Raw genomic sequence first — 25486 nt, forward strand, 5'->3', positions numbered from 1 at the left:
TCAGCAAAAACAAAGGAGCAGGTCATTGACTTCAGGAAGGTGGTGGGGGGGGACACATTTGGCGGTGCACACATTCCTATGGACATAACGGTACTGAGGTCCAGAAGGTTGAGAACATCAGGTTCCTTGGAACGAATATAGATAGATAGATATACTTTATTGATCCCGAGGGAAATTGGGTTTTGTTACCGCCGCACCAACCAAGAATAGAGCATAAATATAGCAATACAAAAACCACAAACAATCAAACAACAAAATGCAAACTATGCCAGATGGAAAATAAGTCCAGGACCAGCCTATTGGCTCAGGGTGTCTGACCCTCCACGGGAGGAGCTGCAAAGTTCGATGGCCACAGGCAGGAACGACCTCCCGCGCCGCCAAGTGTTGTATCTCAGTGGAATATGGCTGAAGTCCAACAGTAAAAAGTTCAATATCCGGTCTACAATCATCGAAAGCCTGTCCCGGTTGGCATCCGTCAAGCACCCTCACCGTCTGGGACATGTCATCTTCTCGTCACTACCATCAGGCAGGAGTTACGGTAGCCTAGAGGAACTTGGATTTAGAATTGCTTTATTATTGTCTCAGGTACAGTGAAAATCGTGTCTTGCACACTGTTCATACAGATTAGATCATTACACAGAGCATTGAGGTAGAGCAAGGTCAAACAATAACAGAATGCAGAGTAGAGTGTCACAGTTACAGAGAAAGTGCAGGTAACCAATAAGGTGCAAGATCATACCGAGGTTGATTGTGGTGCCAAGAGTCCATCCTATCGTACAAGAGGTTCTGCTCGAGACTCTGGAGGTGCTGTCAGGCCTTTGTATCTTCTGCCTGATGGGAGAGGGGGGAGAAGACAATGTCTGGGGTGGGAGGGGTCTTTGATTCTGCTGGTTGATTTACCGAGACAGAGGGAAGTGCAGACAGAGTCCATGGAGGGGAGGCTGGTTTCCATGACGTGCTGAGCTGTGTCCACCACTCTCTGCGGTTTCTCGCGGTCTCGGGCAGAGCGGTTACCGTGCCGAGCCCTGATCCATCCCGATAGGATGCTTTCTGTGGTGTGTCAGTGAAAATTGGTGAGGGTCAATGGGGACATGATGGATTCCTTCCGCTTCCAGAGGACGTAGAGACGTTGTTGAGATTTCCTGGCCGTGATGACAACGTGATTGGATCAGAGTGGGCTATTGGTGATGTTCAGTCTGGGAACAAAGTATTTATCTTTGTAAATTTTAGTCAGTTTTATGTCTTGGCACTGTACTGCTGCTGCAAGACCACAAATTTCACGACCTACATCGTGATGGTAAACCTAATTCTGCAGTGTGGTCTAACCGTTTCATAGAGCTGCAACATTACCTGACAGCTCTTCAACTCAGTCCCCTGACTAATGAAGGCCAACACACCAAACGCCTTCTCAACCACCCCATCAACCTGCGCGGGATCCCTTGTGAGGGATCTGTGGATTGGGACTGGCATCGGGATCAGGATGTACTGAAACTCCCATTGTACTTGCCTCGGGCAGATGTGCGACAGGAGAGGCCTGGCAGGAGATAATGTTGGCGAGTCTTCCAGGCAAAAGGTGTGACCCGGAGTCCGACTTTGCACCGGGGGAGGAGTTCACCTGCGGAAGCAACTTCGCCATTATCTACTTCATCAGCTTCTTCATGCTGTGCGCGTTCCTGGTGAGTGTGTGCTACTGACTTCCCAACGACACTGGCCCAAATTCTTTCATTAACTCCTTTCTTTCTCTCTCTCTCTTTCTTTCCCTCTCTGTTATTTTCTCTCTTTCTTTCTGTCTGTCTTTCTCTCTCTGTCTCTCTCCCTCTTCCTCCCCCCTCTCTCAACCTTCCTCCCTTTCTCCCCCTCTCGCTCCCTCTTTCCCTCACTCTGTTTCTCTTTTTCCCTTCTCTTTCTTTTTCTCTCTCTGCCTCTCCACTCCCTCTCTCCCTCTCCCTCCCTCTTTCCCTTTCTCTCTCTCCCCTTCCTTTCCCTCTCTCCCTCTTTTCCCTCTTTCCGCCTCACTCCCCCTCCCTCCATCCCTCCCCCCCTTTCTCTCTCTCCCTCTCCCTGCTGCTCTCCCCTCTCCCTCTTCCTCTCTTTTTTTCCTTTTACACTCTTTCTCTCTCCCTCTCCCCGGAAGGACAGTATCCTGCTCCCGGTACGGGTGACTGCCTTCTCAGGAGGGGTGGTGAGGAGGGAGGGCCCTGTGGTGGGAAGGGTGATGAGGAGGGAGGATCGTGCTGTGGGAGGGGCAATGCAATGATGCAATACGGAACTGTGCACGAGATTCCCAGTGGGATACGGAGACCCGAACTGTGCACGAGATTCCCAGTGGGATACGGAGACCCGAACTGTGCACGAGATTCCCAGTGGGATACGGAGACCGGAACTGTGCACGGTATTCTGAAAGTGATACCAGATCAGAACAGTGCACAGTATTCCCAGCGGGATACGGCTGAGATGTGTCATCACAGCCCTCCCTGATCCATCTGGGATCGAGCCTTATTCCCTCCAGTCCCCGACTGTGGCACTCCAACCATCTGAGATAGTCCGGGATCTTTCCCCACCTCCAGAGGAACCCTCTCGCACAGGAGCTGTAAACACTGCCAGAATTGTGTTGAAATTGTGTAGGTCATTGGTGAGGCCTAATTTGGAGTATTGTGTGCAGTTTTGGTCACCTACCTACAGGAAAGGTGTAAATAAGGTTGAAAGAGTTCAGAGAAATTTACAAGGATGTTGCCGGGTCTGGAGGATCTGAGTGATAAGGAAAGATTGAATAGGTTGGGACTGTATTCTATAGAATGTAGAAAATTAAGAGGAGATTTGACAGAGATTTACAAAAATATGAGGGTATAGATAGGGTTAATGCAAGCAAGCTTTTTTCCACTGAGGTTTGGTGGAACTACAATCAGAGGTCATGGGTTAAGGGTGAAAGGTGAATAGTTTAAGGGGAGCATGAGTGGAAACTTCGTCACTCAGAGGGCGGTGAGAGTGTGGAACGAGCTGCCAGTGAAAGTGGTGGATACGGGATCAATTTCCGATGTTTAAGAGAAGTTCGGATAGGTACATGGATGGGAGGGGTATGGAGGGCTACGGTCCAGGTCAGGTCAATGGGAGTAGGCAGTTTAAATGGTTCAGCACAGACTAGATGGACCGAAGGACCTGTTTCTGTGCTGTAGTTTTCAACGACTGAGCGGTGAAAACTATCTGTATCTGCAGGAAGAGGCCAGTCAGCACCTCTACACCCTGCTATCCCACTCTACAATATCTGACGATAACCCTCTTGATTGTCCATCACCACCCCCCACCTGATAACCTTAACCTCCCCCATCCCCCTCCAAATCCATCCCCTTCCACATTCCCAAACCGCGCTCTCACATCCCCTCGAGGGAGAGCGTTCCAGCCACTCCTGAGAAGGGATCTCCCCCATGTGAGACAGAGACCCACCCTTCATCACTAAGTGGGGGACGCCCTTGCCCCAAGTTCACCCACATGAGGAGTGTTGCACGCTACACCTCTCAGTCCGGTCCCCCCTCGCTCTCGCTGGGGAGGGAATTCCGAAATCAGAGGTGCAGGGGGACTTTGGAGTCCTCATGCAGCAGGCTGAATCAGTGCTGAGGAAGGCAAAGACAGTGTCGGCAACCATTTCCACAGGCCTAGAACGTAAAAGCCAGGATGTGATGCTGAGGCTGTATAAGGCCCTGGTCAGACCGCACTTGGAGGATTGTGAGCAGTTTTGGGCCCCTTATCTAAGGAAGGATGGAGGGGGTGCCGAGGAGGTTCATGAGAATGATCCCGGGAATGAGAGAGTTAATGCATGAGGAGTGTTTGATGGCTCTGGGCCTGCACTCCCGGAGTTTAAAGGAATGGACGGCGGGCGGAGGATCTCATTGAAACCTATTGAATATTGAAAGCCTCGATAGAGTAGATGTGGAGAGGATGTTTCCGGTATTTATTTATTTGTTTGGTTGTGTATTGAGATACAGCGTGAAACAGGCCCCAGTCCTTCGAGCCGCGCCGCCCAGCAATCCCCCGATTTAATCCGAGCCCAGTCACGGGACAATTTACAATGACCGATTAACCAACCGACCGGTACGTCTTTGGACTGTGGGAGGAAACCAGAGCACCCGGAGGAAACCCACGCGGTCACGGGGAGAACGTGCAAACTCCTTCCAGGACAGTGGCAGGAATCGAACCCCTGAGTCGCCTGTGCCGTAAAGCGTCGTGTGACCCACGATGCCACCATGCCACCCTGGGGTGGGGGCAGGGTCTGGGACCAGAGGGCTCAGCCTCAGAATACGAGGACGTCCCTTTAGGACAGAGATGAGGAGGAATTTCTTCAGCCAGACGGTGATGAATCTGTGGAATTCATTGCCACAGACGGCCGTGGAGACCAAGTCCCTGGGAGTATTTAAAGCGGAGGTCGACAGTTTCTTGATTGAATCTTGAACATTGCACAGCACAGTACAGGTCCTTTGGTCCTTAACGTTGTGCCGAGCTTTTAACCTGCTTCAAGATCAATTTAACCCTCCAGTTTTCTTTCATCCATGTACCCGTCTAGGAGGGAGGGGAGGGGAGGGGAGGGAATGTCGACTCAGACCATGAGAGGCCTGCATCAGGCATTTTCATGCCTTACAAGGCGCAGATTGGAAGTCTGTGAGGGGCGCCACTCCTTGCACAGACACGAGAGCAATACGTGGTTAAGTGCTTTGCTCAAGGACACAAATACACCGCCACAGCTGAGGCTCGAACTAGCAACCTTCAGATCACTAGACGAACGCCTTAACCACTTGGCCACGTACCTCTCTAGGATTATCTAGGAGTCTCTTAACTGTCCCTGATATATCTGCCTGGCAGCACCCACCACTCGCTGTGTCCAAAAATCTCTCTGACATCCTCCCTGCTCTTTCTTCCAGGCACCTTGAAGTTATGCTCTGGGAAAAGTCTCTGGCTGCCCAACCCATCTCTGCTTCTTATTGTCTTGTCACACCTCTATCAAATCATCCTCCTCCGCTCCAAAGAGAAAAGCCTGGACTCGCTCAACCTTTCCTCATAAGAGACGCCCTCTAATCCAGGTAGCATCCTGGTAAATCCCCTGTGAATCCTCTAAAGCTCCCACATCCTTCCTGTAATGGGGTGGCCGGAACTGAACACAGCTGAGGGGGTTAACGGTTACAGGTCGAATGTGCGATAAGCAGTCGTAGTTGAATGGGCTAGCATATTTGATAGGCCGAATGGCCCGATTCTGTTCAGATTTTGTATGGTCCAATCCCCCCCACACCCACCCTTCAGGATCTTGGACTCTGATCGAGTCCCCTCGTCTAAACCCCTCTAGGAGACAAGTTCGGCCTGTTCTCTCCTTTCAAGACCACTCACCCGTTCCATTACATTGTCTCTGAAAAAGACTCCATCTCAGGTTTAACATCTCTGCCAGCTGCCCCCACACCCCTCCCGCAGCACCCCACCCTCGCCATTCCCAACATGCCATATTTAAAACTCGCTCTCCGTTCCACATTGACAAATTCAGTACTGTGCAAAAGTCTTAGGCACCCTAGCTACGTACATATATGTGTCTGAGATCTTTGCACAGGACTGTACTCCCAATGACCACTTTATTGGGTACAGGAGTGGAATTCAACGTGGTCTTCTGCTGCTGTAGCCCCTCCATTTCAAGGTTTGACGTGTTGTACGTTCAGAAACTCTCCTGCACACCACCGTTCTAACGTGTGGTTATTTGAGTTACTGTCACCTTCCTGTCAGCTTGAACCAGTCTGGCCATTCTCCTCTGACCGCTCTCATTAACAAGGTGTTTTCACCCACAGAACTGCCACGCACTGGATGTTTTCCTTGGTCTTTCCTCACCATTCTCTGTAAACTCTAGAGACTTTTGTGAGAGTATCTGTTTTTGAGATACTCAAACCTCCCTGCCTGGCACCAACAATCATTCCACAGTCACTTCGATCACGTTTCTTCCCCCATTCTGATGTTTGGTCTGAATAACAACTGAACCTCTTGGCCATGCCTGCATGCTTTTATGCATTGTGTTGCTGCCATGTGATTAGATGTTTGCATTAACGAACGGGTGTACAGGTGTAGCTACTAAAGGAGACTCTGAGTGCATGTCGTGAAATGCACTAGTTGTGTCAACGACAAACGCATCAAAGGATGCGCTGGGGGCAGCCACAAGTGTTGCTACACATTCCGGCACCCCTCGAGCTCGGCACGACAGCACAGAACACAACAAAATGGAGAATACAAGCAACAAAACAACAGCAGCAAAACAGGTCCCATTCTTCCCTTCCTCACACCCTCACACTCGGACAGGTCTCCAGCTCCAGGATGGGCCTCCAGCTCCCGGACAGGTGTCCAGTCTCCAGGGCACGTGTCTACTCCAGCACAGGCCTCCAGCTCCCAGACAGGTGTCCAGTCTCCAGGAAGGGCCTCCAGACCTCAGGGCTCAAACCACCAGGCTATAACTTTCGGACTTTTGGTTGGCCTTTGGGCCTCGATCTTCGGTATTCACCTCCAGACTAGTTGACAATGGGACCTCACGGCTTGCACTCTGAGTAGGGTTGCCAACTGTCCCGTATTAGCTGGGACATCCCGTATACTGGGCTAAATTGGTTTGTCCCATACGGGACCACCCTTGTCCCGTATTTCCCCCGCTAAGGTAGAGCGTTCCTATGAAACTATTCGTAAGCGAAAATGTCGTAAAGCGAAGAAGCAATTACCATTAATTTATATCAGAAAAACGTTTGAGCGTTCCCAGACCCAAAAAATAAGCTAACAAATCATACCAAATAACACATAAAACCGAAAATAACACTAACATATAGTAAAACCAGGAATGATATGATAAATACGCAGCCTATATAAAGTAGAAATAATGTAAGTACAGTGTAGTTTCACTTAATAGAATTGGGAAGATTAAACCAAAACTGATTTGTAGAAAAAAATCGGCACGTACGCGCATGCGCACACAGGTGCCCGTGCAAGGCTTCATGGTCATGGTAGTCTTTCTCAGGGTAAACACCAGTGTCCCTGATTTGGGAGTGAGAAAGTTGGCAACCCTAACTCTGAGCAAGCTGACTGACCGGGCCTTCTGCTCAGATGGGCATTCACTGACCTGGGACAGGCTGACAACAATGAATGCCCTTCATCCCCATGTCCAAGTCACAGGACTTTTGATCGGAGGTTGAGGAACAGGCCCTTCGGCCATAATGTTGTGCTGAGCTAATTGAACCAATGGCACTTCATCCCTTCTGCCTGGGGTGGCACGGTACCTTAGCGGTTTGCGCATCGCCTTTTACAGCGCCATCGATCCGCTGTCGGGGTTCGGTTCCCGCCTCCCCCGACCGCGCGAGTTTCCTCCGGGTGCTCCGGTCTGCTCCCACATCCCACGGACGTACGGATTAGTAATTTGTGGCGACGCCTGTGGGCTTCCCCCCCACCCCAACCTCGGCACATCCTCGGACTGCATTAACGTTGACACAAGCAAAGATTCAACGTACATTGATTGCCAAAGTTTGTATACGGGATACAGCTCTGAGGTGCGTCCTCCCGTAACAAGGGGACACCATAGAACCCGCTCAAAGGAAACATCAAACCCCCCAATGCGCCAATAGCGCCAACGGCAAAAAGCAGGTGGACAATGCCTAGAATATCAAACTTAAAGCCGGAAGCCCAGGAGTATTCGCTTGGGTTCAGTTCAGCGTCGCGCCAGTCGCCCACTGCAGGCCGCAGGGTAGAGCATCCTCCGCAAAGCACCCCCAGACCGCATCGATCGCCCCGCTCAAACACATTTCACTGTCCCTTTCAATATTTTGATAAATAAAACCCTTCTGCACGTGGCCCATAATCCCTGCACTCTCTGAAGACTCACATGCCTATCTAAAGACCCTCCTAAACGTCGGTATTGTAGCTGCCTCTCGCAGCGCAATTTACTCTCCGTATAAAACTACTTGCTCCGCGCACGTCTCCCCCGAACTTGCCCCATCTCACCTTCAACGCCTGCTCTCCAGTGTAGAGGGGGTTTGTTTTTTCCGGCTGAGGGTGGGTGAGGCGAGAATGAGAGGTCGTGGGTTAAGGGTGAAGGGTGAAATGTTTGACTTCACCCAGAGAGCGTGGGACGAGCTACCGGCTGCAGTGGTCCGATTGCAGAGGTACATGGATAGGTGGGGTACGGTCTCGGTGCGGGTGGATGGGTCAAGGCAGAAAGCCAGGACTGGATGAATTAGATAGGCCAAAAGCCTGTACTGTACGGGCGGGGGGGGAAAGGCAGGCGCAGTGGTGAGAGACCCGGGTTCGATTCCCGCCGCAGTCTGCAAGGAGTTTGTACGTTCTCCCCGTGACCGCGCGTTCCGATTTCCTCCCACAGTCTGAACTCGTGGGTTGGGTTAATCACTACTTGGGCGGCGTGGGTTCCTTGAGCTGGAAGGGGCCCGTTACTGTGCCAAATCTCAAAATAAAAATTAATCTGCGAGAGGGAACTGTAATCTGCAACGGATCTAATTAATCCCTGAAAACTTAAACGTTTGCCCTGGGAGGGCGAGGCCGGTTAGAAGAGGTGGGCACTGGAGGGAAGGGGAGAGCCATTTACTCCCTGACCCTGTGGACTCTTTCTGTGCATCGTCCCCCCCTCCCCAGATCATCAATCTCTTCGTGGCGGTCATCATGGACAACTTCGACTACCTGACCCGTGACTGGTCCATCCTGGGCCCCCACCACCTGGACGAGTTCAAGAGGATCTGGTCCGAGTATGACCCCGAGGCAAAGTAAGACCCCGCCAGGAGGGGGAGGGGGCTGCGCGGCTTGGTGGCAGGGATGGAGCCGGGTGGGGGGGGGGGCCACATTCTCCTCCGCGTCCAGGGCAATCCAGGGCCGACGATTTGGGGTGGTTACTGCACAGTCAGATCCCATAATAGCAGGACAAAAGGTTAGAACCGACCCCTGGGAGTTGGGGAGGTCAAGGGTCATGGTGTGGGAGGGGCTGCAAGGAGGGAGTGTCGAGGGGGTGCTGCACTTCAGGAGGGGCGGCAAGGAATGAGCTCCAGGCAGCAGGAGGGATCCAAGGTGAAGATGTTCCTCCCCCTCCTGACTCCAACCCCCATTGGATCTTGCTGTGTGCACAGCATCGCCGTACTGGGGCACGTTCCAGATTCCCGGCTCCTCCTGTTGGGAAGGTGACCCATCCCGCTGCCCGGATAATCCCGGAGACGGGGCAGAGTTCAGGATGCTGCCCGGGGCCCTGGTCGGGTCGTGCCTTCGCCTGCTGTTGTCGGGGGCGGGGGAGAGGGGGCCGCCGGCCAGCTCCCAGTGGTTTATCCCGGGACCTGAGCGTTCCTGGTTCCCTCCCTCCCTCCACCTCAGGGGCCGGATCAAGCACCTGGACGTGGTGACACTTCTCCGGAGGATCCAGCCCCCCCTTGGATTCGGGAAGCTGTGTCCCCACCGGGTGGCCTGCAAGGTGAGTGTTGGTGGGGGGGGGGAGAGGGAGGGGAGGAGGGGAGGGATGGGAGGGTAGGAGGGAGGGAAGGGAGTGGGGGAGAGAGGGAAGAGGGGTAAGATGGAGTGAAAGAGGAGAGGGAGGAGGAGAGGAGAGTGAGAGGGAGAAAGGGGGGATTGGGAGTGAGGGGACGGGAGTAGGAGAGGAGGGTAAGTTGGGATAAAGGAGGAGAGGGATAGAGGGGGAAAGAGAGAGAGGGAGAGGTAGATCAAGGGAAGAGGGGATGAAAGAGAGCAGGGGGAAAGGTGAAGGATCGGAGGGAGAGAGGGAGGGAAGAGGGTGAAGGAGACTAGATTTGTCCACAGTACTCCAGTCACGTTCTCCCCGGGGTCCCAGGAACCCAGAGCGGGGGTCTCTGACCCCAGAACCAAAGAACAGCGAGTCGTTTCTCTTCTCTAAGGTGGTGAGGAGTGTGTCTGGGATACAGTATCTGCCTTCATTAGCCGGGACCCAGTACAAGAGCAGGGAGGTGATGATACAACTTCATGACCCATTGGTCAGCCCACAGCTGGAGTTCAGTGTCCAGTTCTGGTCTCCACACTACAGGAAGGAGGTACTGCAATGGAGACGATGCAGAGGAGATTCCCCAGGATGTTTCGGTTACAAGGAGAGACCGGAGAGGCTGGGTCTGTTCTCCTTGGAGCGGATGAGGCTGAGGGGGGATAGAGGTGGACAGAATGACAAGGGGCAAACACAGGGTGTGACAGTAGGGAACTTCTCCCCGTGACAGAGGTGTCCAAACCCAGGGGGCATGGCTTCAGGATGAGGGGTTGAGAGGGGATTATTACCCCCCCCAGAAGGGGGGTTGCATTTGGAACACTCTGCCTGAGGGGGGTGGTGGGAGGCAGAGACTCTCACAACATTGAAGAAGGATCAGGACAGGCACTTGAATTGCTGAGACAAAGAAAGAGACGGACCCAGTGCTGGGGAACGAGATGTGTGCAGATGGGTTGGCAGAGATATGATGGGCTGAAGGGCCTGTTTCTGCACCAACTGTTTGTCCCTCAACCACGCAGCGACTGGTTGCCATGAACATGCCCCTAAACTCGGACGGGACAGTCTCATTCAACGCCACCCTCTTCGCTCTGGTCAGGACTGCACTGAAGATCAAAACCGAAGGTGGGTCTGTGACTCCCCCCCCCACCCTCCTCTACATCCTTCCCTGTCTCTGTAATCCCTTACACCTCCCTGTCTTTGTGACCCCCCCTCCCCTACACCCCTCCCCATTTCCATGACCCCTTCACTCCCCTACACCCCTCCCTATTTCCGTGACCCCCTCTCTCCCCTACACCCCTCCCCATTTCTGTGAACCCCCTCCCTCCCCAACATCCCTCCTTGTCTGTGCGACCCCCTCCCTCCCCAACTCTGTGACCCCCCCTATCTCCCTACATCCCTACCCATCTCTGTGACCCCCTCCCACCCTGACTCTGTGACCCCCCACACCCTTCCCCGTCTCTGTGAGCCCCCCCCACACCCCTCCCCATCTCTGTGAGCCCCCCCACACCCCTCCCCGTCTCTGTGACTCCCCCCCCACCTCCCCTACACCCCTCCCTGTCTCTGTGACCCCCGCCCCACACCTCTCCCTGTCTCAGTGAGCGGGATGGACCCATGTCCTGGGACAGAAGGGCCTCATTGCTGTCTGTACTCATGGGGTAGGTAACCTGGAGCAGGCGAACACCGAGCTAAGGGCCGTGATCCGTAAGATCTGGAAACGCACCAAGCCCAAGGTCCTGGACGAGATCATTCCGCCGCCTGAAGGTCAGTAGCTCAGACTCTGCCTCCTGGGGCCCACCAGTCGCGACGCGGATCTTCACTAATCCCTGCCCACTTGCTGTGCGGCTCTCTCCAATGATCCCTGGACTAATCACTGATCCCTGGGCAGCACTCAACCAGTCACTGAGCAGCTCTCCACCAATCCTGGGCAGGTCCACCAATCCCTGGGTAGCTCTCAACCAATCACTGGGTAGCTCTCAACCAATCACTGAGCAGCTCTCCACCAATCCTGGATAGCTCTCAACCAATCACTTGGCAGCCCTCCACCAATCCCGGGCAGCCCTCCACCAATCCCGGGCAGGTCCACTAATCCTGGGCGGGTCCACCAATCACTGGGTAGCTCTCAACCAATCACTGAGCAGGTCCACCAATTCCTGGATAGCTCTCAACCAATCACTTGGCAGCCCTCCACTAATCCTGGGCAGCCCTCCACCAATCCTGGGCAGCTCTCCACCAATCTCTGGGTCACTTTCTTTTTTTATATATATAATTTTTATTGAGTTTTCAAAAAGAATACATGAAAAGATAAAATCTACCCACCCCCCCCTTAACCCTCCCCCCCCATATATATAGTCCTACCTAAAAGAAAGAAAGAGAAAAAAAAAGAAGAGCCGCCTGGGTATTGGAAGGTTTCCACACGCTCCATGGGATTCAAAATAAATTTGGTATAATTATTCGTTATTTTCCCCAAGTAACCAAATTCTTTGTCGGAGCACTTAAATATGACATCCTATCTTTTGTAAATAAGGGCGCCAAATATTCAAGAATGTTAGATAATTATCTCTTAAATTATAAGTAATTTTTTCAAGTGGAATAGAACTAGCCATTTCATTATTCCAACGATCCATACTTAAATACGAATCAGATTTCCAAGTAACTGCTACAGTCTTCTTAGCTACTGCCAATGCAATTTTTATAAATTCTTTCTGATATTTATTCAATTTAAGTTTCGGTTTTATCCCTTCAATATCACCTAATAGAAATAATACAGACTTATTCCTTTTACAATGGACAATCAACTTTTATATAATTGGTACCAAAAAGGGATTAAATTTATAGGAGATTGTTTTGAGCGAGGTATATTGATGTCATTTGAACAATTAAAGGATAAATATAAAATATCTAATAATACTTTCTTTTGCTACTTTCAGTTAAGGGCTTACTTAATAGGTAAGCTGGGTCAAACAATGTTTTTGCCAAAAGCTAATGAAATTGAAATTTTAATTCAAAAAGGGAAAATTTAAAAATTTATTTCTTGTATGTATAATTTGATTCAAGAACAGACAATTAAACAAGGAACCCATAAGTCAAAGCAAAAATGGGAAACAGATCTGAATATTAATATTGATGAAATAAATTGGTCAAGACTTTGTCTGGACAGTATGACAAATACAATAAATGTTCGACTTAGATTAGTACAATATAATTTTTTACACCAATTATATATTACACCACAAAAAATAAATAGATTAAATTCAAATCTATCTGAAAAATGTTTTCGGTGTAATCAAGAAATTGGTACTTTTTTACATTCTACTTGGTCTTGTTTTAAAATTCAACCCTTTTGGATAAATTTAAGAGTCTTATTGGAACAAATTACTGGAATTCAACTTCCACATAACTCTGGGTCACTTTCAACCAATCACTGAGCAAGTCCACCAATTCCTGTCTAGATCTCCACCAGTCATTGGGCAGCTGTCCATCAATCATTCTGCACTTCTCCACCCATCACTGGTTGGGATCAAGACTGAGGTCACTGGTCAGGGTTCACCTCCCCATCTTCCCTTCTCACTCTCTGCCAGTCTCTGTCTCCACCACTCTCTCCTCATCCATTCCCATATATCTCATTCTCTCCATTTCTCTCTCTTCCACCCCCTCTCTCTGCCCCCACCATCACTCTCTTTCACCCACCATTTTCACATTCCCTTTCTCCTCCTCTCTCTCCTTTCCTCCCTTCTCTCCCTGTCCTTCTTTCTCTACTCTATATTGCCCCTCATCCACTTTCTCTTCCCCTTTCTCTTTATCCCTCCTCACTCTCCCCGTTCTCAATCTCTTACCCTCTCTCTCCCTCCCTCCCTCTATTCACACTCTCTCTCCTTCTCTCTCCCTCTCACTTTCTCTCCCTCTGCTCCCCTCTCTTTCTCTCTCTCCTTCCCCTCTCTCTTCCTCCCTTCTCTGTCCATTTCATGCACTCTCCATTTTTCCTGTCTCCCTCTACATCCCTCTTCCTCCCTCCTCTCACCCCTCTCCACTTCTCTCCTCTCCCCTTCTCCCTTCAACCTCTATACTCTCTCGGTGCGCTCTCTTTCTGTCTCTCTCCCCCCCCCCCCGCCCCACAGACGAGGAAGTTACCGTTGGGAAGTTCTACGCCACCTTCCTGATCCAGGATTACTTCCGGAAGTTCAGGAAGAGGAAGGAGAAGGGGATGCTGAGCCACTCCGAGCTCTGCAACTCGACAACGCTGCAGGTGGGTCCTCCACTGCTCCCAGTCGAACAGCTGAGACTTCAGCTGCCACCCCTCCTTTCCACCCTCCCAGGATCCGGGATCTGGAGCCGTCCTCGCGAGTCGAGGATTCCGGAATGATGGTACAGGATATATGGAGCAAAAACTAGGGGTCTGGTTGTGATTGTGGGTCATCTCTGACCTGGGAGGGTCCCACAATCTTCTTCCCCACCTTCCTCTCCCGGGAGCAACAGGTGAACATACAGGCCCTTTGGCCCGCAATGTTGTGCAACCATTTAGATTAGATTAGATCATGAGGACACACAGTCCTCTTTTATTGTCATTTAGTAATGCATGCATTAAGAAATGATACAATATTCCTCCGGTGTGATATCACAGAAACACAGGACAGACCAAGACTGAAAACTAACAAAAACCACATAATTATAACATATAGTTACAACAGTGCAACAATACCATAACTTGATTAAGAACAGGCCATGGGCACGGTAAAAAAGTTCAAAGTCTCTCAAATGACCCACATCTCACGCAGACGGGAGAAGGAAGAATACTCTTCCTGCCATACCCGACCACAGTCCGACTCTGAGTCGTCCGAAAACTTTGAGCCTCCGATCACCCCTCCGACACCGAGTACTGAGCACCATCTCTGCCGAACACTTCGACCTCAGCCTTGGTCGCCAGCAGCAGACAAAGCCTATTCTATTAACCTATTCTTAGAGCAATCTAACCCTTCCCTCCTATGTAGCCCTCATTTGCCTATCTAAGAGTTTCTAAAATGTCCTCTGGCAGTTCACTGCACGTACTCAAAACTCTCTGTTAAGAATCTACCTCTGACATCCCCCCCCCATACTTTCCTCCAATCACCTTAAAGTTACACCCTCGTGTATGAGCCATTTCCGCTCTGGGGAAAAGGTGCTAGCTGTCCGCTCTGTTGATGCCACTTACAATCTTACACACGTCTCTTCCCATCCTCCTTCGCTCCAGAGTGAGAAGTCCCAGCTTGCACAACCTATCCTTATGACACATTCTCTCGAATCCAGCCAACGACCTGGTAAATCTTCTCTGCACCCTCTCTAAAGTTTCCTCATCCTTCTTATAATGAGGCGACATAACTGAACACAATACACCAAGTGTGGTTCTGCCAGAGTTTTATAGAGCTGCAACGTTAGCTTGTGGCTCTTGAAGTCAATTCCCTGACTAAAGAAGGCCAACAGACCGTACGCCTTTTTAACCAGCCTATCCACTTGCACGGCAACCTTGAGGGATCTGTGGACATGGACCTCTGTTTCTCCACGCTGCTAAGAATCCTGCCATTGACCCCATAATCTGCCCTCAAGCTCAACCCTCCAAAATGAATCAGTTCACACTTTCCTTGGTTAAACTGTATCTGCCACTTCTCAGCCCAGCTCTGCGTCCTGTCAGTGTTTCATAGTAACCTTCCACAATCAACGTTCAAAGTAAATTTATTATCAAACTACATACGTGTCACCATTTACAACCCTGAGATTTATTTTCAAAACAACAGGCTGGTTTAGTCACATCTAAACCGGACTTGGATGGCAAGTGGCCCCGGGTTCGAACTGGGCCGGCACCTTGCGTGCTTTCCATCCGTGCTGGGTCGAGCGTCGAGGTAGCAACTCAGCCTCGTAAGCTACATACAAATTCTAAAGAAACGGCAAGGTTGCCCCGATGCGCCACAAGGCAGGGAAAGGAACGACAAACACGACAAACCTGTAGAGTAATAACCGTAACAGAATCAACCTGGGCATTCATCCAGAGGGACGAAGACACCAAACTGTGCAAATACAAAAAGAAGAACCAACAACAATAAGCAATAAAAATCGAGAATGTGAGATGGAGAGAGCTTGAAAGTGAGTCCAGGGTTGTTGGAACATTTCGAAGATGGGGCAAGTGAAGTTGAGGTTATCCCCTTGGGTTCAAGAGCCTGATGGTTGAGGGGTAATAGCTGGTGGTGTGGGTCCTGAGGCTCCTGTACCTTCTTCCCGATGGCGGCAGCGAGAAGAGAGCATGGCCTGGGTGGGTGGAGTGGTCTCTGATGATGTTTTGCGTAGATGTGCTCAGTAGGAGGGAGGGCTTTACCAATGATAGACTGGGCTGAATCCACTACTTGTTGTAGGATTTTCTGTTCAAGGGCATTGATGTTTCCACATCAGGCCGAGATACAACCAACCAACATACTCTCCACCACACATCTGGAGAAGTTTGTCAAAGTTATAGATGTCGTGTTGAATCTCTGTAAACTCCTGAGAAAGTAGGTGCCACGCTTTCTACACTATCAACAACCTTCGTGTTAACTGTACCCCAGTTCGATGCCAACCTCTGTCTGTCTGTCCAGAAGTCAGGAGAGATGGGTTCACTATTGCCATCCAGACTGATCATTCCATACGTCAATATATCAAGGTGGTACAAAGGGAAAACAGAGCACAGAATGAAGTGTTACAGTCACAGAGAAAGTGCAGTGCAGGCAGACAAGGTGAAGGGCTACGACTAAGTAAACTGGGCGATCATGCGCCCACCTTCTAATCTATGAGAGGTCCATTCAACAGCGGGTTAGAGGCTGTCCTTGAGCCTGGCAGGATGTGCTTTTGGGCTTTTGTATCTTCTGTCCGATGGGGAGGGGAGAAAAGAGAATGTCCGGGGTGGGTGGGGTCTTTGACTGTGCTGGCTACTTTACTGAGACAGCAGGAAGAGTCCATGGAGGGGAGGCTAGCGACGCGTCTGTAGCTGTCAGGGACGGGCCGAATTTCCTCACCTCCTGAGGACGTAGAGGCGCTAGCGAGACTTCTTGGCCACACCGTCTACGTGGTCGGATCAGGAGAAGTTATCGGTGACGTTCTCGGCTCTGGGTCTCAATGCTCTCGACCCTCTCGCCCTCTGCACCACTGACACAGACGGGGTGTGCACTCCTCCCTGTTTACTCAAGTCAACTGAAGCCAGGTCGTCGCGGCCGGCTGTAACCGATGGTTGGACCTGTTGCTTACTGTGACTTGGACAAGAACATCGGTGAACTGACCAGTAGCTTCGCAGACACAAAAGTTGGTGGAGGTTTGGATTTGGAGGGCAGGTCATGTTTGACGATCGTACTGGAGTTAACTGAGCATGTATTGAGTGCAGTAGATAGAGGGGACAGGTAGATGTTTCACTTCAAGAGGACTGGAATGTAAAAGCAAGGAGGTAATGCAGAGGCTTTATAAGGTGTTGGTCAGAGCGCACTTGTAGTATTGTGAGCAGTTTTGGGCCCCGTATCTAAGAAAGCATGTCCTGGCATTGGAGAGGGTTCAGAGGAGATTCACAAGAACGATATCACAAATGAAAGGATTAACATACGAGGAGCGTTTGATTTCTCTGGGCCCGTACTTGCTGGAGATTAGAAGAATGAGGGAGGATCTCATTGAAACCTATCGAACATTGAAAGGCTTCAATAGAGTGGTGGTGGAGAGGATGTTTCCTTTGCTAGGAGAGTTTAGGACCAGAGGGCACAGCCTCGGAATAGAGCGATGTCCATTTAGAATGGAGAGTGAGGAAGAATTTCTTCAGCCAGATGGTGAATCTTTGGAACCGATTGTCACAGTCGGCTGTGGAGGCCAAGTCATTGGGTATATTTAAAGCAGAGGTTGATAGGTTCTTGATTATTCAGGGCATCAAGGGTTAGGGGGAGAAGGCAGGAGAACAGGGTTGAAGGGGAAAATAAATCAATGGGCCGAATGGCCTAATTCAGCTCCTGTGTCTTATGGTCTTGGGGTGAGGGTGGGGAAGGAGATATCCTCAAAGGAACAAGAAGTGTATTTGATGAAGGGCTGTGCCTACAGTCCACAGACAGGTGGGTGCAGCAGAGAAAGATTCCACTCACCATCTTGTTGACCCCCATCGACCCCCCCCCCCCACTCTCCCCGGGAGCAGGCTGGTCTGCGGACTCTGCAGGACATTGGACCGGAGATACGCCGGGCAATATCATGTGACCTGCAGGAAGAGATGGAAGAGGAGGAGATACACGAGGAGGATGCTCCCTACCAGGTGTGTCATCCCCGGGAGTGTGTGATGGGACGGTGCGGAGGGAGATTCACTCTGTGTCTGACCCTGGGAGTGTGTGATGGGACGGTGTGGAGGGAGTGTGTGATGGGACGGTGTGGAGGGAGATTCACTCTGTGTCTCACCCCGGGAGTGTGTGATGGGACAGTGTGTTGGGGGCTTCTCTCTGTGTCTGACCCCGGGATTGTGTGATGGGACGGTGCGGAGGGAGATTCACTCTGTGTCTGACCCCGGGAGTGTGTGATGGGATGGTGCGGAGGGAGATTCACTCTGTGTCTGACCCCGGGAGTGTGTGATGGGACGGTGTATTGGGGGCTTCTCTCTGTGTCTGACCCCGGGAGTGTGTGATGGGATGGTGCGGAGGGAGATTCACTCTGTGTCTGACCCTGGGAGTGTGTGATGGGATGGTGTGTTGGGGGCTTCTCTCTGTGTCTACTCTGTCTCGACCCTTCAGAACTTGGAGAGGCGGTGTTCCCAGATTTCGGCAGACTCCACACACTCCGTCGTGAGCCTAGCTCGTGCCAGTGCCGGGAACGAGGCCACTCCCCACCATATCAGCAGTGGCTCCCCGCCTCAGGAGGGGCAGGCTGGGGACCACGAGGGGAACGACAAGGAGCCTCTGAACAGCCCCAACAAGAAGGGAAGCGCCAATAGGTCAGTGTGTATCCACCCACCCCCCCCATTCCCTTCACCCTCTCCCTCAGAAGCCTCAGATCAACGGGGCTGTTCGACTCCATTAGGCATCGCTCCCTCCCAGACTAGCCACACCCCCCTTCCCCCTTTGTTCCCCCTTTGTTGGGGAAGGGGTGGGAAGAGGAGGTGGGTGGGCTCGAGGGGTCTCCTGATCCTCTGAACGTCTTCCCGTCCCTCTCCAGCTCCAGGAGAGATTCCTTGGGGAAGGACGTCCCGCCGATTCTGCGGAAAGGGGACCCGGCACCAGCGGAGGGGTCAGCGGAGGACCACCTCTCTGGCGAGCAGGGCTACTACAGCCGGGACGAGGACAATGAGAGCGAAGCGTCCAGGGAGAGGTGAGAGCGGGGGTGTCGTCTGCCTCCTTGCCGGCCCCTCCCACAGCACAATGCTCCTACCTCACCACATTTCCGAAGTTGCAGCATTTGTCAAAATGCAATGCAACATCCCAACCCTTATGATCCATTGCTCCAACCTATGAAAACTATATGCCTCTCCACAACCGAATCGACCTGAGTTAACACTGCCGGGGAACTATGGACCTGAACCCCTGTCCTTGGCACCCCACCACTTACTGTACACATCCAGCCCCGGTTTGTCTTCCTAAACTCAGAGAGCTGGCAGATGGAATTTGAACCCTCACACATATCGGCATTAATCTCCATCTGCCAGCTCTCTGCCCAGCTTTCCAGCTAATCCATCTCCTGCTCTATCCTTCGACCTTCCTCGCTACCCACAACACACCAACGTTTGTCTCAACTGTGGGCCCCTGCCCTACCCAGCCAGTCATCGTTAGGTCCACATTAGGTCCGACAACTCAAGTGTTTATCTACCCCAATAAACTGCGATGTGGTACCGTGTCATATGCCTTCTGGAAATCTCACCGAGTCAATGGGTTCCTCCAGCCTGCAGCTTGTTATCTGTCTCTTCCTCCTCCACCTCACTCCAACTCTCTCTCTCTGCCCCCACTCGACCACAACTGATCACTCTCTTTCCCTCTCCACGTCTCTCCCTCCTCCCCACCTCTCTCTCTCAGTCTCTCTCCACCTTCCTCTCTCGCCACATCTGTCTTCCTCCCTCCATTTCTTCCCTCACATCTGTCTGTCTCTACCTTTATCTCTCTCAAACTGCATCTCCCCCTCAACCCCTCTCTCCACTTCTCTCCCCATCTCCACCTCTCGCCCCCTTCAACTCTGTCTCTCCCCATACCCACCTCTCCCTCACCTCCCTCTGTTCCTCTCCACCGCTCTCCCCCACCGACTTAATCTGTGCCCACCTCTCTTCCCCAACTGCCCTCCAACCCTCTCATCCATCAGCAGCTTTCCCCCTCCCCTCGACCTCTTCCCCGTCTCTACCTCTCCCATCCATATCCACCTTGACTCCACCCCCGTCTCCCCACTCAACCCTTCCCAATACCCCTCCACTTCCCTCCCACCCTCTCGCCATCCCTCTATCCCTCTCTCGCACTCTTCTTCTTCTCCTGCCCCCTGTCGTCCAGTCCCGTAACTAAACGAAAATGTCCTGCCCCGCAACAGGCCGATGGACTGGGATGAGAACGAGGCGTACCGCGGCGCGCAGGAGACACCGCCGGCGGCCCAACGCACTGAGAATCATCACAGGCCGGTTGCCGTCCAGACAGAGGGGAAACACTGGCCCCGCAGGCGGTTACTGCCGCCAACACCGCCAGGTGGGGGATCTCTTCTGAGCAGAGCTCTTCACTGGGTGGGGAGGGAGAGAGCGATTAGACCAGATCTCCGGGAAAAGCAAAACTAATTCCACTGCCATACACTCACCCCGCAGTCCCTGCGTCAGTCCCCATACTAATCCCACTGTCCCACTCTCTCCCCACAGCCCTGTGTCAGTCCCCAGACTAATCCCACTGTCCCACTCTCTCCCCACAGCCCTGTGTCAGTCCCCAGACTAATCCCACTGTCCCACTCTCTCCCACAGCCCTGTGTCAGTCCCCAAACTAATCCCACTGTCCCACTCTCTCCCCACAGTCCTGTGTCAGTCCCCAAACTAATCCCACTGTCCCACTCTCTCCCCACAGCCCTGTGTCAGTCCCCAAACTAATCCCACTGTCCCACTCTCTCCCCATAGCCCTGTGTCAGTCCCCAAACTAATCCCACTGTCCCACTCTCTCCCCACAGTCCTGTGTCAGTCCTCAAACTAATCCCACTGTCCCACTCTTTCCCCACAGCCCTGTGTCAGTCCCCAAACTAATCCCACTGTCCCACTCTCTCCCCACAGTCCTGTGTCAGTCCTCAAACTAATCCCACTGCCCCACTCTCTCTCCACAGTCCGTGTCCGTTACTAGAGGCTGTTAGTTCGTAGTAGTGAAAAGAGTACTTCTCCTTACACTCACACAGGTCGGAAACCGAATTTCCGAATCCAGTGTCTCGCTCGGCAAGAAAGTAAGGATGATATCCCTATTCCGGGGACCTACCAGCAACACAGTCTTCCTCGACGCACAGTGTCACAGCCGGTAACTTGCAAACTCCATGGACCGACATTGCATTCAGGGAGAGAGTGGGACAGTGGGATTAGTTTGGGGACTGACACAGGGGTGTGGGGAGAGAGTGGGACAGTGGGATTAGTGTGGGGACTGACACAGGACTGTGGGAGAGAGTGGGACAGTGGGATTAGTTTGGGGACTGACTCGGCTGTGGGGAGAGAGTGGGACAGTGGGATTAGTTTGGGGACTGACACAGGGGTGTGGGGAGAGAGTGGGACAGTGGGATTAGTGTGGGGACTGACACAGGACTGTGGGAGAGAGTGGGACAGTGGGATTAGTTTGGGGACTGACTCGGCTGTGGGGAGAGAGTGGGACAGTGGGATTAGTTTGGGGACTGACACAGGGCTGTGGGAGAGAGTGGGACAGTAGGATTAGTTTGGGGACTGACACAGGGGTGTGAGGAGAGAGTGGGACAGTGGGATTATTTTGGGGACTGACACAGGGCTGTGGGGAGAGAGTGGGACAGTGGGATTAGGTTGGGGACTGACACAGGGGTGTGAGGAGAGAGTGGGACAGTGGGATTATTTTGGGGACTGACACAGGGCTGTGGGGAGAGAGTGGGACAGTGGGATTACATTGGGGACAGACACAGGGCTCTGGGGAGAGAGTGGGACAGTGGGATTAGTCTGGGGACTGACACAGGGCTGTGGGGAGAGAGTGGGACAGTGGGATTAGTTTGGGGACTGACACAGGGCTGTGGGGAGAGAGTGGGACAGTGGGATTAGTTTGGGGACTGACACAGGGGGGTGGGGAGAGAGTGGGGCAGTGGGATTAGTTTGGGGACTGACACAGGGCTGTGGGGAGAGAGTGGGACAGGTGGATTAGTTTGGGGACGGACACAGGGCTGTAGGGAGAGAGTGGGGCAGAGAGATTAGTTTTTGGATACAAAATACTCTGCAGGTGCTGGGGTCAAAGCAACACTCATAACACACTGGAGGAACTGAGCAGGTCGGGCAGCATCAGTGGAAACGATCAGTCGACGTTTCGGGCTGGAACCCTTCATCAGGACTGTAGGGGGAAGGAGCAGATGCCCTTTTAAGAAGGTGGGGGGAGGGTGGGAAGGAGAAGGCTGGTAAGGTCCAGGTGAAAAACCAGTAAGGGGAGAGATAAAGGGGTGGGGGAGAGGAGGCAGGGAGGTGATAGGCAGGAAAGGTGAAGAAGGAATAGGGGAAGACACAATGGGTAGTAGAAGGAGGCGGAACCATGAGGGAGGTGATAGGCAGCTGGGGGAGGGGGCAGAGTGACATCAGGATAGGGGAAGGGAGGGGGAGGGAATTACCGGAAGTTGGAGAATTCTATGTTCATACCAAGGGGCTGGAGACTACCTAGACAGTATATGAGGTGTTGCTCCTCCAACCTGAGTTTAGCCTCATCATGGCAGTAGAGGAGGCCATGTATGGACATATCCGAATGGGAATGGGAAGCAGAGTTGAAGTGGATGGCTACTGGGAGATCCTGTCTGTTTTGGCGGACGGAGCGGAGGTGCTCGACGAAGCCTTCCCCCAATCTGCGTTGGGTTTCACCAATGTAGAGGAGGCCACACTGGGAGCACCGGATGCAATAAATGACCCCAACAGACTCACAAGTGAAGTGTTGCCTCACCTGGAAGGACTGTTTGGGGCCCTGAATGGTGGCAAATCGTTTGCTCCGCGACTCCCTGGTCCATACATCCCTCCCACCCAGCACGTATCCCTGTAAACGACACCCGTCCCTACACCTCCTCTCTTGCCACCATTCAGAATCAGTGAAAGACTTGCCCAACTGGGGTGTTCAATCAGAGTACAGAAGGTCAACAAACTGGGAAAATACAAAAAGAAAGAATAATAATAATAATAATAATAAATAAATAAGCAATTAATATCAAGAAAGTGAGATGAAGAGTCCTTGAAAGTGAGACCATTGGTCATGGGGACATTCCAATGAGGGCAAGTGAAGTTGAGTGACGTTATTGCCTCTGGTTTAAGAGCCTGATGGTTGAGGGGTGTTAAGTGTTCCTGATCCTGGTGCTGTGGGTCCTGAGGCTCCTGTAACACCTTCCTGATGGCAGCGGCGAGACGAGAGGATGCCCTGGGTGGGGATGGGCACGTGGATGCGCAGGAAATGGACCGCGTGCAGGCTGAAGAGGCGAGTTATTCTGACCACGCGGTCAGCTCAGACAAGGTCGCCCGAACGGTGAGCACGTCGCTTTGCCGAGCCACCGGTCAGGGTTCGATTCCGTACCGAGTGTGAACCCTCTCCCCATGACCGCGTGGGTATCGTCTGGGTGCTCTGCTTTCCTCCCGCGTTACAACAGCGCTCGAGCTGGGGCTAGTAAGTTGTGGGCCTGCCATTTTGGCGATCCTTGCGGGCGGCCCCCCGGCACGTCCCCGGACTGCGCTGGTCGTTGGCTTCCGGTTTAAGATGGCGCCACCTGCTGGTTTGACCATCAACTTGCTGGCGGGCGATGAAACAAAGGAGACAACTGAATACTCGGCTGTTCGCCAGTTTTCTGGCGACCGGTTGCCGCGGACGGTGGCCTGCGGCTTCGCCGTCGGAGTTGAACGGAATCGCCCGTACAACCTGGCATTTTTGCAGATGTGACCAGAGCTTTTCACTGGGGGCAGGATGGTCAGAGCGTGTCCGGACTGGAGTTGCTGGAGCAGACCTGGAGGCCACGCAATGCGGCGGTGCCGAGGCGAGGGAAGACCCGAGGTTTGGTCAATTTCGGAGCCAGCCAAATTGGAAAGGTCAGGTCCTATTAAGGTGACAGAGCCCGAGCCCAAAGGCGAGAAATGACCCAAGGTTTGCTCGATTTAGGAGCCAAGCAAAATTGGAAAGGTCAGGTCTGATCAAGTGACAGAGGAAGGGACGGCCCGAGGTTTGGACGAGTTAAGCGCCAGGTCAGATTGAAATGGTCAGAGGCGAGATTTGACTCACTGTTCCACGGGGTTTGTTCATCTCTGAGCTGGACTGAAGCCTTCTGAATCGGTCTCTGCGAACCCCTGGGTCGGCTGCAGTGATGCCTGGTGTCGTGAAATTCAATTCCGAGTGGTTGTTCGTTCTCTCTCTTCACATTGGGTGTCTGATGGTCATCTCTTGCTTTTAATGGGTTCTTGGTTTTGTGGCAGCCTGTAAGGATGTATAAAGTATATACTGTAAACTTCCACAATAAATGTACTTTGAACGTGCAAGGTGATCTTTACGTCAATCTTGCCTCAGCTACCTCTCCTCCCTTCCCGCAGGGGTACGTGGGCAGTGAGAGCTCCTCCCAGGGTTCCGCCCATGGCTGGGCCACCCCTCCCCAGCCCAAGAGGAGTCGACTGCTGTATGCCCCGCTGGTGCTGCTGGAGCCCCAGGAGACCTGGGGCAAGGGGCTGCTGGGCGCTCCCTCCCCGGCCCACAGCCACTGGTACAGCCCGGAGCCGCCCGCCTACCGCACCTACGCCGCGCCCACCCTCCGGGTGCCGGGGGCCGCCGACATCCCCTACCACGGGCAGCGAGGGAGCGCCGACAGCCTGGTGGAGGCAGTGAGTGTACATCCCTTAAATGTCCCGTCCCTTTAATGCCCTGCACATATAATGCCCCATTCGATCTAATTCCCAATACCCCATACCCCTCTCTTCACCCCTTCTCTCAACCCTTTCTCCTCTCTCTTTCCTCCTCTTTCTCCAGGTTCTCTCTCTCTCCCACCCCTCAGCCGTCCTCTCTCTAACTTGTTCCCCTCTTGCTCCCCTTCTGTCTGCAAACTCTCTGCCGTCTCCCCGAAACCCCCTCTTCCCCCTCCTTCTCACCCACTCTCTTCCCCATCTTCCCCATCTCTCCTATCTTCCCCTTTCTCCTCTTCCCCCTCCTTCTCTCCCCCTTTTTACTTCCCTGTATCTCTCTCCCCCTCCCCCACCCTCGCTCCCCCTCTCCCCCCTACCCTCCCCCCTCCAGACTCAATCTCACTCTCTCTCTACACCCCCTCCCCAGGTGCTGATCTCTGAGGGGCTAGAACTCTACGCCCGGGACCCCAAGTTTGTGGCATTTGCCAAGCGTGAGATCGCGGACGCCTGCCACATGACGGTGGATGAGATGGAGAGCGCAGCCAGCGACCTGCTGGGATGGCGGCACGGAACGGGCGCCAGCCACCCACGGGTGCCCTGCCGCCGGGACTGTGGGCCACACCCCTGCTCTGACGAGGAGGCCTCCCCCGGCCCTGCCGAGGATGAGCTGCGCGATGAGATGATCTGTGTCACCTCCTTTTGAACAGCCCCCTCCCTTCTCTCCCCCTCCCTTCTCTCCCCCTCCCCCTCCCTTCTCTCCCCCTCCCTTCTCTCCCCCTCCCTTCTCTCCCCCTCCCCCTCCCTTCTCTCCCCTCCCCCTCCCTTCTCTCCCCCTCCCCCTCCCTTCTCTCCCCCTCCCTTCTCTCCCCCTCCCTTCTCTCCCCCTCCCCCTCCCTTCTCCCTCCTCCCCCTCCCTTCTCTCCCTCTCCCTTCCCCCTCCCCCTCTATCTGCCTCACGTTCCCTCCCGCTA

General features: G+C 52.8%; 1 protein-coding gene across 1 annotated transcript in view; it reads left to right on the forward strand.

Annotated features, from left to right (window-relative positions):
* Nucleotides 1–25218, forward strand: part of LOC134338746 (voltage-dependent L-type calcium channel subunit alpha-1D-like) — a 109744-nt gene extending 84526 nt beyond the window's left edge. The window contains 13 exon segments of the mRNA XM_063034788.1: nt 1517–1676; nt 8641–8768; nt 9364–9460; nt 10516–10618; nt 11156–11257; nt 13612–13739; nt 17658–17771; nt 18241–18440; nt 18662–18814; nt 20012–20163; nt 20846–20961; nt 24213–24497; nt 24943–25218. Coding sequence (XP_062890858.1) covers nt 1517–1676; nt 8641–8768; nt 9364–9460; nt 10516–10618; nt 11156–11257; nt 13612–13739; nt 17658–17771; nt 18241–18440; nt 18662–18814; nt 20012–20163; nt 20846–20961; nt 24213–24497; nt 24943–25218 — 2014 coding nt within the window.
* The last annotated feature ends 268 nt before the right edge of the window (nt 25219–25486 follow it).

This window comes from Mobula hypostoma, chromosome 28, assembly GCF_963921235.1.
Source record: "Mobula hypostoma chromosome 28, sMobHyp1.1, whole genome shotgun sequence".
In the NCBI taxonomy this organism is placed as follows: Eukaryota; Metazoa; Chordata; class Chondrichthyes; order Myliobatiformes; family Myliobatidae; genus Mobula; species Mobula hypostoma.